General features: G+C 47.0%; 4 protein-coding genes across 4 annotated transcripts; 2 read left to right on the top strand and 2 right to left on the bottom strand.

The window, feature by feature from the left end:
• Nucleotides 1–3,129: 3,129 nt before the first annotated feature.
• Nucleotides 3,130–4,138, top strand: EYB26_003652 (uncharacterized protein; the record flags this gene model as incomplete). The annotated part of the gene is made up of 3 exons (XM_054262946.1): nt 3,130–3,522; nt 3,582–4,043; nt 4,103–4,138. 3 exons carry the CDS (start codon nt 3,130–3,132, stop codon nt 4,136–4,138), a joined length of 891 nt encoding a protein of 296 aa, XP_054118921.1.
• A 750-nt stretch (nt 4,139–4,888) lies between these two features.
• On the top strand, nt 4,889–7,046 carry EYB26_003651 (uncharacterized protein; the record flags this gene model as incomplete). The annotated part of the gene is made up of 4 exons (XM_054262945.1): nt 4,889–4,909; nt 4,968–5,076; nt 5,140–5,241; nt 5,296–7,046. 4 exons carry the CDS (start codon nt 4,889–4,891, stop codon nt 7,044–7,046), a joined length of 1,983 nt encoding a protein of 660 aa, XP_054118920.1.
• A 5,683-nt stretch (nt 7,047–12,729) lies between these two features.
• EYB26_003650 (uncharacterized protein) lies at nt 12,730–13,008 on the bottom strand (the record flags this gene model as incomplete). Its single annotated transcript, XM_054262944.1, has 1 exon — nt 12,730–13,008. One exon carries the CDS (start codon nt 13,006–13,008, stop codon nt 12,730–12,732), a length of 279 nt encoding a protein of 92 aa, XP_054118919.1.
• Nucleotides 13,009–15,449: 2,441 nt separating this feature from the next.
• EYB26_003649 (uncharacterized protein) lies at nt 15,450–17,169 on the bottom strand (the record flags this gene model as incomplete). The annotated part of the gene is made up of 2 exons (XM_054262943.1): nt 15,450–16,876; nt 16,953–17,169. The coding sequence occupies 2 exons, from the start codon at nt 17,167–17,169 to the stop codon at nt 15,450–15,452; spliced, it is 1,644 nt and encodes a 547-aa protein (XP_054118918.1).
• Between the last annotated feature and the right edge of the window lie 432 nt (nt 17,170–17,601).

Genomic DNA, 17,601 nt, shown 5'->3' with positions numbered 1-17,601 from the left:
TTCGGCCTCTCCTAGGAACGGTACTGCTTGGTCTTGGATGACTAGTGCGCCTCGCCCCAGGTCGATACAGGCTTGATGGCGCCTGAGCATGTCAAGACCCAAGAGCAAGTCGATGTGTTTTCCTTCCATGACGGTAAAAGAGCAAGGCAGGAACATAGATCCAATCTTCAACTGCGCCGAATGTACACGTCCGATGATCTTGGCTGTTCCCACTCCTTTGGCGATACCTCCATAGCGCTGATCGACGAGACGCATGATATTGCAAGCTGCTGCACATTCAGGAGACATGATCGTGACTTGAGCGCCGGAGTCGACAAAAGCTTTGATGGGTTTTCCGTTGACTTCAACTGGAATGTAGAGCATAGTTACTCGGCCGAACGCTGCGATTTGTTAATCAAAGCGCTAGACAAATAAAAAAAAAGGGACGTACACTCTGGATGATGCTCCATAGCATTGTGCAAGTTTTCTGTGACAGCCTGCTGTCGAATAATCTCCTCGATTTCTCGCTGCGCATCTATATTGAACGGATCGGCGTTAAGAGCTGCAATTTTTGCCTCCTTCTGGCGTTCCAATTCCTGCTCTCTCCGCTTCTGAGAAAGCAGCACTTCCTGGAATCGTCGGGGGTCTTCCGCAGCAGCGGCCAACTCTGGGTTCTGCCGACGCACGGTCTCCATAACTCGCGGATCACCCAGTAAGTTCAAGCGGAGTGTCTCGGTATCGAATAGTGGTTGTTGTTGTTGTTGTTGCTGTTGTAACTGCTGCTGCCGTTGTAGTGCTTGCGAACTGGCGGAGGGACCACCTAGACTTCGTGATGTAGGCTGAGGACGACCCCCTCCAACGTGCACCAGCAGCATGTCTCCTTCTAGTATCCCCACTTGTTCCAGTGTTTGGGCATCGTTGCTGAGTAGTTGATTGTTGTAGACTAATCGCTGTGCGGACGGAGGTATGTTGGAGTCGCTTTCGATGACGGCTTTGAGGACTTCGAGTGTCATGTCACCCGCTACATCGAGGGATATGATGTCGGCGTCCGACCCGTCGGGCTTGATGACGCTCACGGCAATGCGCCTAGCTTTGTTAGTACTATTTCAGAGTATGCGGGAAAGGTTTAACTCACATCTTGATAGATAGAATAGAATCCCTTATTCAGTTCACTCTTGTTTTGACAGGTAGCAGATATGACGGGAAACGAAACGGTGGAAGATGAACGACGATGATGGCGGGGTTGTCTGATGACAAAATGGCTGGATCGAGCACGAAGCGACCAAAAGAAAAAAAAAAAAAATCACAGGCTCAGCTGTAACAAGTGAATAGGCAGACAGAGGGGATTCTGGCGAGCAGTTATAACCCCATAGACATAGTAAGTCAGCGAAGAACGAGCTCGAACTTGACAGACTTCAGAGGTAGTCACGTCACTAGCGTCGACGCTAGAAGCAAGAGGTCCGAAAGGGATATTTAATAGCGCGTAATAAGGCCAGCAGACTCAGGTCTGGGCTGTGCAAGGAACGGCGCTCCAAGAAATAGACAGAAACCCCATGAACAACGGGGGATGGGAGACGGTGGTGGTTGGTGAGGAGAGGTGTTGTAGGATGGAGAGAGCAGAAGAGCAGCTCAATAAAGTGTGGAGAACAGTTCCGGATACGGTGAGGTGCGTCTGGCGGCGCGATAAGACTTCCTCCAACTCTTTCTCTTATGTAGTATTTATTCTGGTGGCAGAATATTTGCCATTGAACGCCAATCAAATCGAAAAAGAATTAATTCACTCATACTAAGTACGCAGTTCAGGTTGTCTATGTTTACCAACGAATCAGTCCACGATGAATGAAGCCGGTGTCCAAAGTCCGGGGTTCTCCATCATCATCCACTTAGTCCGATAAGCATGCAAGCAACACAACGCTCATGCAAAATAGATAGAACATCTGATAAGTCTCTCAGCACGCTGGCAGCCCAGCCAATAAACACAAATTACATGCAGGCGCCTTCATTCACATGATGGGAGCCATCGAAGACCTGACAGGTCTTGACGGATTGACGGCTACCGGTATGCAAGTAAGCCCTTTTCTTTTTAATAAACTCTGCTAAGAGCTTCTAGAAATGTTCCATCTTTCGTCCATTCAGGATGTCCAGAGCAGATGATCCGAGCAGCAGATGAGCCGATGAAACGGGCAAGTACTAGACTTGACGTGAGCTTATGCAGACCGACGTCTTACATACATGCGTTGGATGTTTCACAGCATCCGACTATGGGTGTACCATGGTGTATAGACAGGTCCATCTATACTGACTCTTCTCATTGCCGGCGCCATCCAAGGTCGCCGTCGTTATCCGTCTGGATGGAGATATCGATGGCCCTTTGCGATTGCGGGGGACGGGCCAGGTTTAGGTCGAGCCGTCATATTAATTTGGTGATGTGTATACCTAGCGGTTATCCAACTAGAAGTATGTAAGAGTCGCATAACATCCCGGCCAGGGGATTTATTTTGTATTGCCTAGTAGCAGTGTACGTTGGAACCATAGGAACCGAGGTCCAAACACCGCTGTCAACTTTGAGTGGGTTAATCACAGATCTAATAATGTAATATTTGACGCTCGACGATCGAAACCATGGCGATGAGGACTCGAGGATTGGAAACACGGTTCAGCCTCATCGCGGGGTCACCAATTACGGAATTGGTCCACGTTTTGTATGTCTCGTAGATGTTATTACCTGCTCAATACACGTAATATTACGTTCCCGTCACCAGATCTTCCTCTTTTTTCTGTCTTTTCTCGAGCTTTTATTTGAAAGCTTCATTCAGATCTGGCCTGCATTTATTATCTAGATCAGCTGGATTTCATTTTATTTCACAATTCGCCCTCGAACGTACGTTTTGAGGGGCGCGGGAAATAATTTCCTACCATTCGATTTTTTTTCCCTTGCTGTACCGGTATCGATACGTAGGTACAGCGGGGTCCAAGCTCAGATTGCGCCGAGTTTGTGTATCTTGCAGGATCTGCTTCGGCTCGTCCGAAGGAACTAATTGTCTTTGCAACGCGGTACACATATTCAGATTGCGACTTTATCTACTCATTACCTAGCTCAGCCTCTCATCGCACCCTTGCAATTACCCGTCGAACGACTTCAACAGAAAAATGGCGGAAAACATGGCATCCCCGACTGCTGAAAACGGACTCGCCGATGCCGACGAGAATATCATGAGCGCCTCAACCGCTAGCGAATTATCCCGAATCCTGAACAGCGCCGGCATCATTCCCGGACCAGTAGGTGGTTATATGTCATTCAACCCGCACGGAGACGACGACGATGAAGAGGACGAAGACGAAGGAGCGGAAGATTATGTCGCGGTCGATCATGACGATGCTCCCGATTATTCATATCTATTCCGCCGACCGTCGCAAGGAAGGTCGCGCACGGCGTTAGATGAGCTTTATCCTTTCACGAGCGTTTTGACGGTGGATAATGTGGAGGATTGCGTGACGGTAGAAGAAGTGTTTCCAGAACATGAGCGGGCTTCAAGGGATAAGGTGAGTCTTGGGCATGACGCTTCTGATGAATCGTGGTACTGACATTGTGATACGCACAGTTCATGTATCGTCTCACAAAATGTCCTGAGTTAAGTTTGGGAATATTCTCGTTACCGATCCTCGATCAAGGCGAAGCCAAACCTCGACCGGAATTGATCGCACACGTCATTGCAACTCGCACATCATCGTCACGAGTCACGGAGGAATCGATGGGGGTTCCCGAAGATTGGCAAACCAGAAAGCGCAGTCTTCCAGACGCCGAAGAGAAGAACTATGTCGGGCATGAAGATCAAGGCACCACGGTAGCATTGCATTCGCTTGCCGTCAAGGCAGAACACCAGAGGAAGCGGGTTGGCTCGACGTTGATGAAGTCGTATATTCAGCGCATCAAGGAAGCACAGATTGCGGACCGTGTTGCACTTCTTGCGCATGACCATATGGTACCGTTTTATGAGGCACTTGGGTTCGAGAATTGTGGACCGAGTGCTTGCACGTTTGGTGGCGGTGGCTGGTTCGATATGGTAAACAGCCCTTTCCGCCTCGAGAATGAAACCTGTTGCTAATTGTGTTTGGGGTCTAGGTCCTTGAATTCCCCAAAGACCAGGTCGACGAATAAGCTGAAAGATACCGACAACTAAGAAAATCGGTTTGACATCTGGAGGGGCATTTCACTCAAAAGAAGTCTTTATTTACATTTTGGTCTTAATGCTCGGAGAAAAAGGATGCGGCGTTTTGAGTTACTTGAAATATTCGACTTGATTGGTCATTACTGCTTTATCTGGTTTGGGTCCTGGTGGTGTGCTGCATGAATGGCATGGAGTGGTGAGAGGATCTATGCATTGTTTTGGTTGGGGTGATACATTTGTACAATAGGGTTGATACCTAGGTAGCTCTGAGGTTATGAATGTTTCTTGTCTGTGTCTTTTCTGTTCGTCTGTAAAGTCTTTCAAAATGACGTTCTTCGTGCCTAGGTACCTATACGGAGACACCTCAAGCCGTGTATACAATCACATGTCGCTGTACAGCAAAGGTCATCAACTACAGAGCATAACTTTCTGATCGGCGTACTATCGTCCATCAATGATTGTCCAGTTACACCGTTACAGAGTCATGAAAAGGTCTTGGGTGTCTGATCCGGGGATGATCCTCGTCTAAGAAATATTCTGCTCGGCTGCAACTGCCGCACACACTCGCTCACCGCCTCGTGAAAACCTTCCCTTTACAGACAAAGTGTCCCGCTTTCGACCCAATCGATTAGAATTTTGATATGAATATTTTTTTTTTCTTTCCTCGCTTTATCTAGACCATCATCAGTCAACACAGGCTTGGACAGACTGTTTCACCAGACCCTCGTCCTTTGCCCATCATGAAGACTACATGGAAGGAGGTACGTCAATTCTTCCTGTCGGCAAGGAAAAATTTTCAGATGCTGATTTTTTCGCTAGATTGCTCCTGTGCCGACCCAGCAGGAGTTCCTCGATATCGTCCTTAGTCGCACACAGAGACGGCTTCCGACTGTTATTCGTGCTGGATTTCAGATTAGTCGTATTAGAGGTATTTTTTTTCGATGGGAATATTTTTTGTAATCAAAGGCGGCAATAACTGACGATTGAAAAGCATTTTATACGAGAAAGGTCAAATTTACATCGGAGACCTTTTGCGAAAAGTTTCAGGCTATCCTCGATGGCTTTCCTCGTCTGCAGGATATTCATCCTTTCCGTACGAATCCTTTCATTCGCTTGAATATCAACCCATTTACTGACATTGTCACAGACAAGGATTTGATGAACACATTGTACGATGCAGACCACTTCCGAATCGCCCTCGGCCAAATCTCGACCGCCAAACATCTCATAGAAACTGTCGCTCGCGATTATGTCCGACTCATCAAATACGCCCAATCGCTCTTCCAATGCAAACAACTCAAGCGGGCCGCTCTTGGTCGCATGGCCACTATCTGCAGACGTCTCAAGGATCCTCTGTTGTATCTTGAGCAAGTCCGACAGCATTTGGGTCGTTTGCCGTCCATTGACCCCAATACCCGCACATTGTTGATTTGCGGATACCCCAATGTTGGAAAATCCAGCTTTTTGCGCAGTATTACTCGCGCCGATGTTGATGTGCAGCCTTATGCGTTCACGACGAAGAGTTTGTTCGTCGGACATTTTGATTATAAGTATTTGCGATTCCAGGCGATCGATACTCCTGGTATTCTGGATCATCCCCTTGAAGAGATGAACACGATTGAAATGCAATCGATTACGGCTATTGCGCATTTGCGATCGGCGATTTTGTACTTCATGGACTTGTCTGAACAGTGCGGTTACTCTGTCGTTGACCAGGTCAAGTTGTTCAACAGCATCAAGCCATTGTTTGCGAACAAGCTTGTCTTTGTTGTTGTTAACAAGATTGACGTCAAGCGTCCTGAGGATTTGGACCCGGAGACTAAGGAGTTGCTGGATAGCATGTTGAACCAGAGTAATGTCGAGATGCTTCAGCTTTCTTGCACTACCACCGAAGGTGTTACCAATGTCAAGAACGCCGCCTGCGACAAGCTCATTGCGGAGAGAGTTTCCCAGAAACTCAAGGCCGGTACTAACAGCAGCGGAAACCCCAGTGGACGTCTCGGCGAAGTTCTCGCGCGTATTCACGTTGCACAGCCTATTGGTGGTGTTCGCGAGTCTTTCATTCCAGATGCCGTCAAGAACCTCCAGAAATACGACAAGGAAGACCCCAACCGCCGAAAACTCGAGCGCGATATCGAAGAAGAGAACGGTGGCGCCGGTGTATACAGCGTCGATCTGCAGAAGAACTACACTCTCGCCAACGACGAATGGAAATACGACAAGATTCCTGAAATCTGGAACGGCAAGAATATTTACGACTACGTTGACCCTGATATTGAAGCCAAATTGGCTGCTCTAGAGGCAGAAGAAGAGAAACTCGAAGCAGAGGGCTTCTACGACTCTGACGACAGCGTTGAAGAGGCCGAAGATGCCGAAATCCGTATGAAGGCAGACCTCATCCGCGAGAAGCGAGTATTAATGAAGAACGAGGCCCGTTTGAGGAAGTCGCTCAAGAACAGAGCTGCTATCCCTCGCAGCGCCAAGGCCAAGAGACTTTCTGAGATGGAGAAGGCGCTCGATAACGCTGGATACGATACCTTTGACGCCGTCACCCGCGCCCAGAGTCAGTCACAACCTTCTCGTGGCCGCGCATTGACTCGCGACGGCGATAATAATGGTGCCGACAACGATGCAATGGACGTTGACTCCGCATCCAACCCTCGCGACGCAATTGCGCGCGCCAAGAGCCGTGCTCGCAGCCAAGCAGCCACGAACAGATTGACAGACGGTGTCACAGACACAACATCGCGCAGCAAGGCAGAGAGATTAACCAAGTTGGGACAGAAGAAGATGAACCGTATGGCCCGCCAGGGTGAGGCCGATCGTCACCAGACAGTGTCGTTGGCGAAGCATTTGTTTTCTGGAAAGAGAGGAATGGGAAAGACGCAACGTCGTTAATCTCTTCTCTGTCTTGGGTTCTATCTATACATATCAAAATGGGGGTTTTATTACAGTAGTAATGGACGGCGTTTGTGGTTTGTGAGGGACTGGTTTTGTTTTTTTATGTGTTTCTATAAAATGTCATGATTGTTTAGTTAAGACAGTGCAGGTATATGAACTGAGTTTATCTATCCAAATATCAGCTACTAGTACTCTTCAGAAATACATGTTCCGCTCCCCGAATCTGGCTCGGAGGTCCTCCGACTGCTTCTTCCTGCTGGACTAGATGTTGATGAAAGATAATCATTTCAGTCAGATGTTTGATATAGAGGTCACCGTCCCGCGAAATCCTTTTCTAATCATCGTTGTTGCTAAAAAAAAATACTGCATGTGCACTTGCGATATTTCATTGTGGTGATTATTTTGTACCGAACATGAAGTCCTCCGCGACCTTCTTTCAGCCGGTGGCCATACCCAGCAGAAAGATCGTCTGGATATCAATCACCGCGTCGCCAAATATGAGCTCGCTCTCGGTCGACTCTAGGCCAATAAGGCAGTCGCGGATGGCATGTCCAGTCTTTGTGAAGAAGCAACATGTTCCGCGCCGAATGGAGCAAGTCACCCTGCGAGCCTCAATAGGTTTCTTGATCATGGTTCAGAATCATGGCAATCAACTGGTCCGCACCTGACCGGGGCAAAAAACTTCAAACCTGACCTCGTCAGTTTTACGGTTTGATGCCAGAGTTATTCCAAGCACGGACTTTGGCAAGAAATACAGCGCTCAGAAGCTGTCAGATGATCGTTTGTAAATCTTGCGAACTCAAGCTGGATGGTTTCTCGCTCGCCTTTTGTTCGGTTCCACAGCCAATATGTTTCTGCGTGTCGTCAGGCTCATGGTCACCAACGTAGATAGGGCTGTAGGTTCGTCGTGTGAGACATGCTTCGATGTCGGCAGCAAGTTTTCGTTGGTTCAGCGGAATTTGGACCCTGTCAGGGGGTACACCAGGCTCGGTTTACTCGGTTTGTTGGGAAAAGACCGACTGAAGCGCTCGGTTGTAGGTTTTCACGGGCCATGAAGGAGCGATATGTTCCATTCAGCACACGCTGCCTCGTAGGCTGGGTCGGTTTCGAAGTTCTCGCGCTCAGGGTGGTCGGTGGCTGCGTCGATATTCTCTCTACGCAGCTGTTGAATAATCGCGTTAAATGTCTCCTGTGTTGTCACTACCTGGATCCTACCCTGTAGAGAGTATCACAGAAGATGGTATACAGGAAGAGATGTAGTCTTATACATCTCCTCAAGATATTTCACCCTGGTGTCGATATCGACAAGAGTCTCGAATGGCTAGCCCATCAACGACGGCTATGGAGGTGCAAGACGTTCAAGATAATTTTTATACGGGAAGAGACGTAGTCTTGCTTCTCTTGGATATATTGAACCTTCGAACTTCACCTTAAATTGTTCAAATGATGCAATATAAATAGACCTTCGAGCCACAATACGAGGCATGGCGCATAGTGTGTTAGAACTGATTGCAGAAAGACATGTAGTCTTCTCTCGCTCCTGCACATGGATCTCACCATTTCGCACGTCCATATGAGTGCCTCATCACGGATTGGGAAACCTGGATTCCAGGCAAGGCAAATGCTCATCTGTGCCAGTTTCCTCGCCACTGTCGTCTAACTTGATCCTTAATGCGCTTTGGACTTCTTTCTAATACCGAAATCATATCTTGTTGTATAAATATATACAACATCTGTGTCAACAATACCACACTGTTGACCACGGCGGACCATTGAAGTATAACATTTCAGTAGTGAGGACAATAATTGACTACACCATGAATGTGCACAGGGTAGCTGTCCACCTCTTGCGGGACTTCGAGAGTCTATCCATTTGAGCCTTCCATTTGCTGCCTGAAACGCGAATAGCGCATGCGTACTGTGCTTCTTGATTTAGCTTTCTGTTGTTTAGGAAAACTTCATTCGCCGTCATCCTGAAGAGCGGTCAATAACCCCTGACCTTCTCCAAAAGGGAGGCCATAGCATCTAGGCCCATCGAAAGCAGGATGGAGATGATGAGGCAGATGGCGATTGGAGGTAATCTCCACTGTCCTCTATCATATCCATGATGATAATGTTTCAGTCATATTTCAAGTCGTCGACTACTAATCTTAGAATTGACAATATCCAAGACATACACGTACAGTGACGCGGAACGGTCGACCGCAACAAGTTCGTAACCCTTGAATACAGTCTCGCACAGCGACTCAGTTCAAATTCCTTTTTTTTTTTTTTGGTTGATACCATCAGTTCACAATCACCGGGAATTGCTAGCGTGAATTCGAAATGGTTTGGCAGCCGAACCAATAATTTGTGGTGCTGGTGCTGGACCCGGATGGGAGCAGGGACAATGGGTGCTTCTCGTAAACAGAGAGCGTTCAAAATACTGCGGATGATGTCCGTTGTCAGCAAGTTCTAAGGTCATAGTTGGTGTGGAAAGCGAAAGACAAAACATTCCACGAAACACTCACTTTCGCCTGTCCTCTATGTTTGAGCACGATTCTGCTTCAACTTGGTTCCGTCACGCTCGAACGATGCATCGCGTGAAAACAGGGATCTATATTTGAGACAGGCCTGCATCTAGATACTTGAATGCTTGATGGTCCGTTGGTTTGATATGCGACATGGATATACTGGAATGTATATTGGTGGCTTCATATATAACCGCAGGAAATATCGAGGAAGGTAATTGGGAAGCCATATCCAAGAGTCCCCCAGCTTCTTGCCATGGAAGCAATTTGCCCTGGAGATTGCGACGAGAAGAACGGCGAGGCACTTGGAAATGCAGAGAGGGTTGTCTGGATAGTATCTCACGACTTGAGCAATGATGGGATTGATCCATGCAGCAGAGCTGGGGCGGAGCTTGATTCTTCGCACCTCAAGGCTGATGAGGCAAGTCAACATTACATAGGTATCAAGTAAAAGAACAATAAGATCGGTGGAGGATAGATTCCTATCCTTGAAGATATTCGCCATATCTTCGTAGTGATATATGAGGCAGGCCTGTCTGACTTCGAGGAGAGAAAAAGTAATATCGAGAGGAGGGGGATTAGGGTCTTTTATATCCCTCGGGGTTGATTGAGCGAGTCCGATTCTGGAGGCAATTCTCTCCAAAAAGTGTGAGGGGTTCAATGTTTTACTAATGGTTTTATGTTGATAATGAAACGGTGGTACTGTATAGGGAAAAAACGGTAGGTCTCTTGTGAATTTCCAAATATTCGGAAACAATACAACAAAGACTTGATATTACAATAACGTCATATATTAGGATTGATTGTATTTCTTCACATCACAAGGGAATGACCAGTGCACTAGAATAGTCACCGGTGAGCAAAGTCTTTGTGACAGGAGATTCCATTGAAGCTGGCCCTCTAAACACATACCATCTGGGAACGCCCGGGGCGTAGCGTTAATAATGGTGTGTGAAATATATGACAAAGACTATATTGAAAGTTGGTCCAGTGACTTTGTAATTGGAGAACAAAGAACTTAATAATATTCTTCAGTATCTATCTACACTCTCTTTGTTGATCTTGAGATTCAGCCATTGACTTCACAGATAGATGTTTGTTACACTTGTTTCAGTCTCTTGACAAGGTTTAGTGATTATCTGGCTATTTTGCAAGGACTTCTTATAACAGCTCCTATTAATTGCTAGATTTGAGAGTAATCTCAATATTATAAATTTGTTGGATATATATGTGCTGCGCACCGTCAACCCCGTCATGCGAAAACCAGGGCTAATCTAGTCAAGGATACATAAGCACATAGCGTTTATTGATAACCGGTTTGGAACAACCTTGGAACGCTCCATTTCTATAGCTGTATCTTCTTATCCTACCTTTTCTCTGTTGCAATCAGATCAGATTTCATCATGTGTTTATGGCGGTTGGCGGAGCGACACGGGGTATTTGTAACATAACCTAGTCATAAGATATTTTTGGCTGGCTTGCAAGATTTCCCCGTAATTTATGTTAACGTCCTTTTGGAGTGGTTGAATCTGACAGATATCCATCAATCGAGTAGTATCACAGTAAGTGAGATATTTTTCTTCTTACATCTAACCCAATTTCGCTTATTTGCAAGCCATTAACTCTTACAATCTGTTACAATCAAAGGGCAAATAACATCAAATCCCCAGATTTCTTCTATAGGCACCTCGCTATCACTCGACACCCGCGCCAATATGGACACCGCGTGATATACCAAGAAGCTTCCTGTTCCCATGGTTGCCCACCTGGCTATTCATCTCCAAGGGCTGTTTCTCTGTGCTTTCCTTGGGGTGGATACGGCAATGAGTCCTGAAAAGTCTCCCTAAGAAACCGACGTGGAGTTGTCGTAGTTGGTGGTAGCCCCGATTCAAGTCCATCGACTTCTTCTCCCAGCGCTCAAAACCCCATCAGCCTGATTTGCAAATCCCATGGCAAGCCACAATTGCCTGAAAATTGTCGTTGTTGTTTTGAGGTAGTAGTTCTTCCTTATTGTCTCCATCCGACTTCAATGCAATGCGTCAAGTATCATCATATCGCGGGGCATCTAAAGGAAGTTCTGACCTGAACTTGTATATAATCTCTCTCAATAGACTCCACACCCTGCAATTGACCATCTGTGACAGCTGTGTCACCAGGTCTTTTCGTTTCATCTTTCTGCTTTCGTTGTTAAATCTTACAGAAAATCGAATTCTTCTTGACTTCATCTGGTGGTTCGATTTGGTACCATCCATTCAAGCCATTCGAAAGGCTCGTCAAACCCCCCCCCCCCCCCCCCCCCCCCGGTTATTCTGCTTCAAGATCGGTCTCGCTTGACACTGGAATTGGCCGGGGACTTCTATCTTTGGACTCTTCACCTGTTGCTCGGATTAGCTACCTTGTCAAATGGAAGACGCCTCTTGTTTGGATAATATACTCACTTTGTCTATAGTTGCAGATTTGTCGAAAAAAGAACATAGGCATCGTTATCAGAGGGACCGCTTAATATCTTCGTCCTCTTCTTCGTTCGATCTATCTGCACTTTTTAAATGGCTTGTTACAACGGCATCTGCAAGACATGAAAGGCCTTGAAACGACTATTCGTGTGAGATAGCCAACGAAGCCAACATTTATTATAACCTGCCATCAGTTAGTAAACATACCGGTCACTGGACGATCAATAACACTCACATGCAATAGTGTTCGAAATCGCATTGCATCACCGACAGCCGCCATGAGTTAGGACCTGGGTGGAATATCGGCAGAAGGCGGGCGAGTAGAAAGTATCAAGCCTATCTAGCAAATAATTGGTTCGAGGCGAATGGCTCGTAATCGGGCTCCTTCTTCGTGCCGTAGCATCCAGTTTCGCGGCTGTCATACCACTCTTTCTAATTCGATAAGTGGACATGCTCCTTATTTCTTCCACCGAGATTATGAGCTAATTTCAGGGTTCTCTGCGCCGCGAGTGGTGTCGGTCAGAGATGGCTCTTGCTGAGTATTCTGCGCACATTCTTCTGGGACCGGTAGTCACGGAATCAGTCAATCTTACCACGGCTAGTGATACTTTTCGAATATAAATTAGCTTGATATCTCTCCAAATAGAGAAAGGAATGTAGCAGTTGGAGTTGGAGATGGAATTAACTCACTTGTGATACAGGCCGCCGTAACAACTATCACAGGACTCTTTTCCAACACTCATGCAACAAGCTCTTGGAGACGAGCTTGACTGTGTCGTCGCGAATTTCCCCGTCCTCCATTGCGTCCGGGAATTCATTGACGGACTGGTCAATAGGCATGGCGGCGGAACTCGAAGCAGAGCCAATTGTAGGAGAGCGATAATCAGTCCACTTGACCTGGTAAGCAGCCATCGCCGTGACAACACGATGGGGGAACGATACACGACGACCCGATGGAGTTCCTCTGACGCTAACCAAATTCGCCACCAGATACATCGCGAACTTGGCCCTGCTACACATAACGTTTCATTATTTTGATTAGATGCTGACTCCGCCCAAATGTTGTATTCACTCCCGTCACCTGACTGTTGCATGGCGTCGGCTCCCCCAGGCTCGATGTCTTTTCGAGTGAATAAGGCGTTATATAAAAGGACTGCCCAACTATGTACGCAATGCCATGTGGGTTCACAGTGTGGACTTGTTCATACAACCCATGCTGTCGACAATGGGTGCACAGGCATGGAATCTCAGCATACAGGTATATGGAGAGGGTACAGGATGGTACAAAAGAGACATGCTCAACAAATTCCGGTCCTATAGTTGCTGGACTGAGGGTCGGTACAGATATATAACAAAAGAATACGAGCGAGAAGAATATAAAAGCAGCACACAACTGCGTCCATGGTATATGAGAGCAGAGAAAATAGAGGAAGGATTCCTGCGTGGTGAGCTGTCTATTTATGCCAATTTTTCAGGCTGGAGAGTACCTTCCTCAGGTCATACATTACGAAAGGAAGGGAATTGCCGACAAAGAATATTTCCTTTTCTCATTTCATTCGTCATACCTCATGGCAAGGAATTTCATTGAAGCTGGGCCAATATTTCATTGTCTTTGTGTATTGGTATAGGCCGTTCTATCTAGGCGAGCGAGGAGTCGGGCGTTGCTTCTTTTATTAATATGGATACTACCACATCTGTCTACCGGTGTTGCATAATACTGATATGAAATCAAGGTTGAATAAATAAAGAGAATTTCATTGTGACCGTAGCTCACAAGGCGAATATAGAAGTGGCGGAATCAGAAAGGGGTATATCAAACAAACATGACGGGAGTAGGTCAATGATATCCAAAGAATCAATCAACCAATCAATCTTATCCAATGAAGAAACAAACATAGGAATACAATATAGATAATATGAGTACTCCGGAATAAGAAAAGCTACACCATTATCTCCATAACGAAACTCGTCCATCCATCCACGCCCCAAACTATGTATGGTTCAACTCCAGAGATACCTCGGCAGATACCAAAAAGACTTTCATTTCCGAACCATAAAACAAAACCAATCAGCGTCACCACCACTCTCCGCGTTACCCAAAGAACAAAGAAGGGATACTTACCATAGAAACTTGCCGGCTTACTCCGTCTTGGAAATACTCGCCACTTGATCCCGGGGGTTTTTCCTTTTTTTTTTTTTTTTTTTTTTCTCTCGCTATCCTCACTTCCCGCCCTCGCCTCCCTTTCCAGCCAGCCGTTTCCCATATGGTCCCTTGCATCGTGCACCCGCCTGTCTCACTCTCCGCGGTTCGGCGAGGGCCGCTTGTTTGCCGCGCAGTGGAGATTCCTCCGGGTGATCTTCGCGGTTGCGATGGAGAATACTGCTCTCCATGTTTCCTTGTGGTGGTGGCGCGAGCCGGGGTCCGGCGTGCCGCGATTTGGTGGCGGGGATGGGGGAGGTGTCGTGTGTCGTGTCGAGAGGTCCTCAAGAAGTGGTGGTGGAGGTGGTGATGTTGGGGTTGTGCTGTGGTGCAAGAGGGGCATTTTTGATTAAACACTCATGAGACTCAGGGTCCAGGAAGTGTGATGGTTGGATAATTTCCTAATTGGGAAAGTCTTGGCGTTTTAGCGGTGTGTACTTTCTTGTATCGAGTTTCTGCGATAAAAAGAAAGAGATGTGGAATCGGAGAATTAATCAATGCATATAATAATATATACTCATACTCCACAATCACACACATCGACACCACACCCCCAAACAAAACAAGCAGATAATCATCCAGATATCCCAGGTCTGACGTCGCAGCACAAGCCTGACGTCAAAGAAGCGGCAATCAAGGGCGAAAAGCTACAATTTAGTATAGCCCGATTCAATACATATATGAGATTATATGAAAGTATAGAATTGTACAGTGTATAGTTAGGTTAGCTATATTAAATATATACACCGGTCTTGATACATGTTAACTTAAACTACGTAGTTGGTAGAGAGAACCAGCCACCCCCGGATTAGCCCTAACACCCGGCTTTCCATCACTTCCAACCGACTCCGTGACTACCATCCATCATTTTACCAATACATCGGGGGGACTGAACCCGAAAAAAAAAGAAAAAGAAAGACAAAGACTATCTTATTTTCTAGTTTCATGGCTGTGTCCGTCTCAATAATTTCTACATCGATGAAGCCGGTGGCCGATTCCTTTACGTCATTGACTCCACTGGATATGATGATTGGTTTAAAAAAATAAAATCAATTGAAAATATCATAAATTCCCACGCCTATGCAACGATCATGACTCCCAGTAAGCATGAATCCAAACGATGAAAATGCATAATATAATGCATAATATAATATAATAAAATATAATACAAGCCACTTTTCTCAGACACGATTAATATACTCATGTCGAGGTCCCATCATCAAAAAGTTAGACTAGTTTAAACAGAAGAAACTGGAGCTTCAGCCTCCTCCTGCTCAGCAGCTCGGCGGAGGTTGGCGGGAGGAACCCAGCTTGAGCTCTTCCATGGCTTGACGTGCTGGACGTACATGGTGTCGATTTCCTCGAGAGTGCGGCCTTGGGTCTCGCAGACGAAGAAGTATACGACGACGGCAGCGGCAAAAGAGCATGAAGCGAAAACGTAACCGTATTGGAAGTCGATAGCGCTGGAGATGAAAGGTGTGAAGAAGGAAATCAAGAAGTTCCATGTCCAGTTGGAGGCGGTGGCAATTCCCATGCAGGTGGCTCTGTAGCGGGCAGGGTAGAGTTCACCGACAATCGCCCAGACAATAGGTCCCCAAGTGGTTGCGAAACCAACAATGAAGAAGCAGGTAAAGACAATCAAGGTGGTTCCGGCTTTAGGAGTAGCGGGAGGATCGGCCCGGTCGAGAGAGTAGTGTCCGACAGTGGCGAAGATCATGAAGCAGACAAACATCCAGAGGGCACCGGCAATCAAAGACTTGCGGCGTCCAAAGTGCTCGACAATGTAGAGACCGATAATGGTAACACCAAAGTTGACACCAGTCATGATCATCTGAGTAACGTAGCTGTTGTTAAGACCGGTAGAAGTGAAAATGGTGTTTCCGTAGTAGAAGATGAAGTTGGCACCGGTGAGCTGCTGAAGAGATTGCAAGCCAATACCGAGAAGGGTGCGGTAGAGCATACGAGGGCCAGTGAAGATTTCAAAAACACCAGCCTTTCCGGCAGCCTTTTCTTCGTCAAGCTTGTCCTTCATGTCGGCGATTTCTTCGGCGACGAGACGGTGGTTGTGGGGAACACCATACAACTTAGTCATAGTATGCTTGGCTTCTTCGATGCGACCCATGCGGTAGGCAAAACGAGGAGACTCAGGCAAGAAGAGAATACCAATACCGAGGATCAAAGGCCAGGCAAAACCGATACCCATGGTGATACGCCATGCGGCGGTGGATTGAATTCGTTCAGTGCCAAAGTTGATGCAGGCAGCAACGAAGATACCGAAGGCGACGAAAAGCTGGAAGGCACTGACCATGGCACCACGGACATGACGAGGAGCAGATTCACTCTGATACATGGGCACAAGACTGGAGAGAGCACCAACACCAAGACCGGCCACAAGACGACCGACGGCGACCTGATACCACTTGGTGGAAGTAGCAATCTGCACGATGATACCGACCATGTGGATGATGCACCAGAATGTGATGGACAATTTTCTTCCGAAACGGTCTGCAAGAGGACTAGCAGCGAGGGCACCAATCATAGTTCCGATGGACATGAGACCGACAATCAAACCGGAACGGACGTTGCTGAAGTAGTAGCCGGATTCGTCGTGCTGAGCGAAACGCACTTGGAAGTCATGCATGGTCTCGAAGCCAGAGATTTGTCCTGTTGCCATTAGTATACGACGCTACACAGAGAGAGAGAGAGAGAGAGAGAGAGAGAGAGAGAGGGTGAGACTAACCAGTCGAGTAACCGAAGATGAAACCACCCATTGAAGCAATGAGTCCCATGATGCATGACCGCCATGTCAAGTAGGGCACCTTGCTGTCGTCGTAATGGGCATGCTTCTCTGTCAACGAACCAGCACCGGAGGTGGGTGCAGAGTGCGACACCTCGGCGTGTTCGGCCTGTTCAGCCGGGTTGGTCTTGAACTTGCTAAAGAGGTGAGATACCGTCATGATGCTGTATGTTAGTTAATGTGTGTATACAGAAGTCAAACGAGGTCGGGAAAATTGGAAAGAAGACCGGACAAAAGAAGCCTTTTTATAATACCTCCCGGATCATCGACGTAAAGAAACAGAGTGGGGGGAGTGGATGATCACGCGGGACGAAAAACTGAACGGGGGACCCGGATGTGGGATATGGAATATGGAGGACGAGGGAGAATGGATGCGAATGAGATGGCTTCCTAAGTCGGCAGTCCGTTCTTTTCCCTTGGTACGGAGTGTGTGATACGTATGGCTCGTACGTTAGGCTCTTTCCCTTTTGGACAGTGGGCCCCCGCGAAAATTCTTACTCTTTCTAGTGTTTGCCATCATACGAGTGCATCCGCTCATTCGCTCTTGCATTGCATACAGAGAGGGTGCGCATGTTGGTTGGTATACCCCTTG

This window comes from Talaromyces marneffei, chromosome 2 (assembly GCF_009556855.1).
Source record: "Talaromyces marneffei chromosome 2, complete sequence".
Classification (NCBI taxonomy): domain Eukaryota; kingdom Fungi; phylum Ascomycota; class Eurotiomycetes; order Eurotiales; family Trichocomaceae; genus Talaromyces; species Talaromyces marneffei.
The sequence above is the reverse complement of the archived record's forward strand: the minus strand, read 5'-3'. Positions and strand labels throughout refer to the sequence as shown.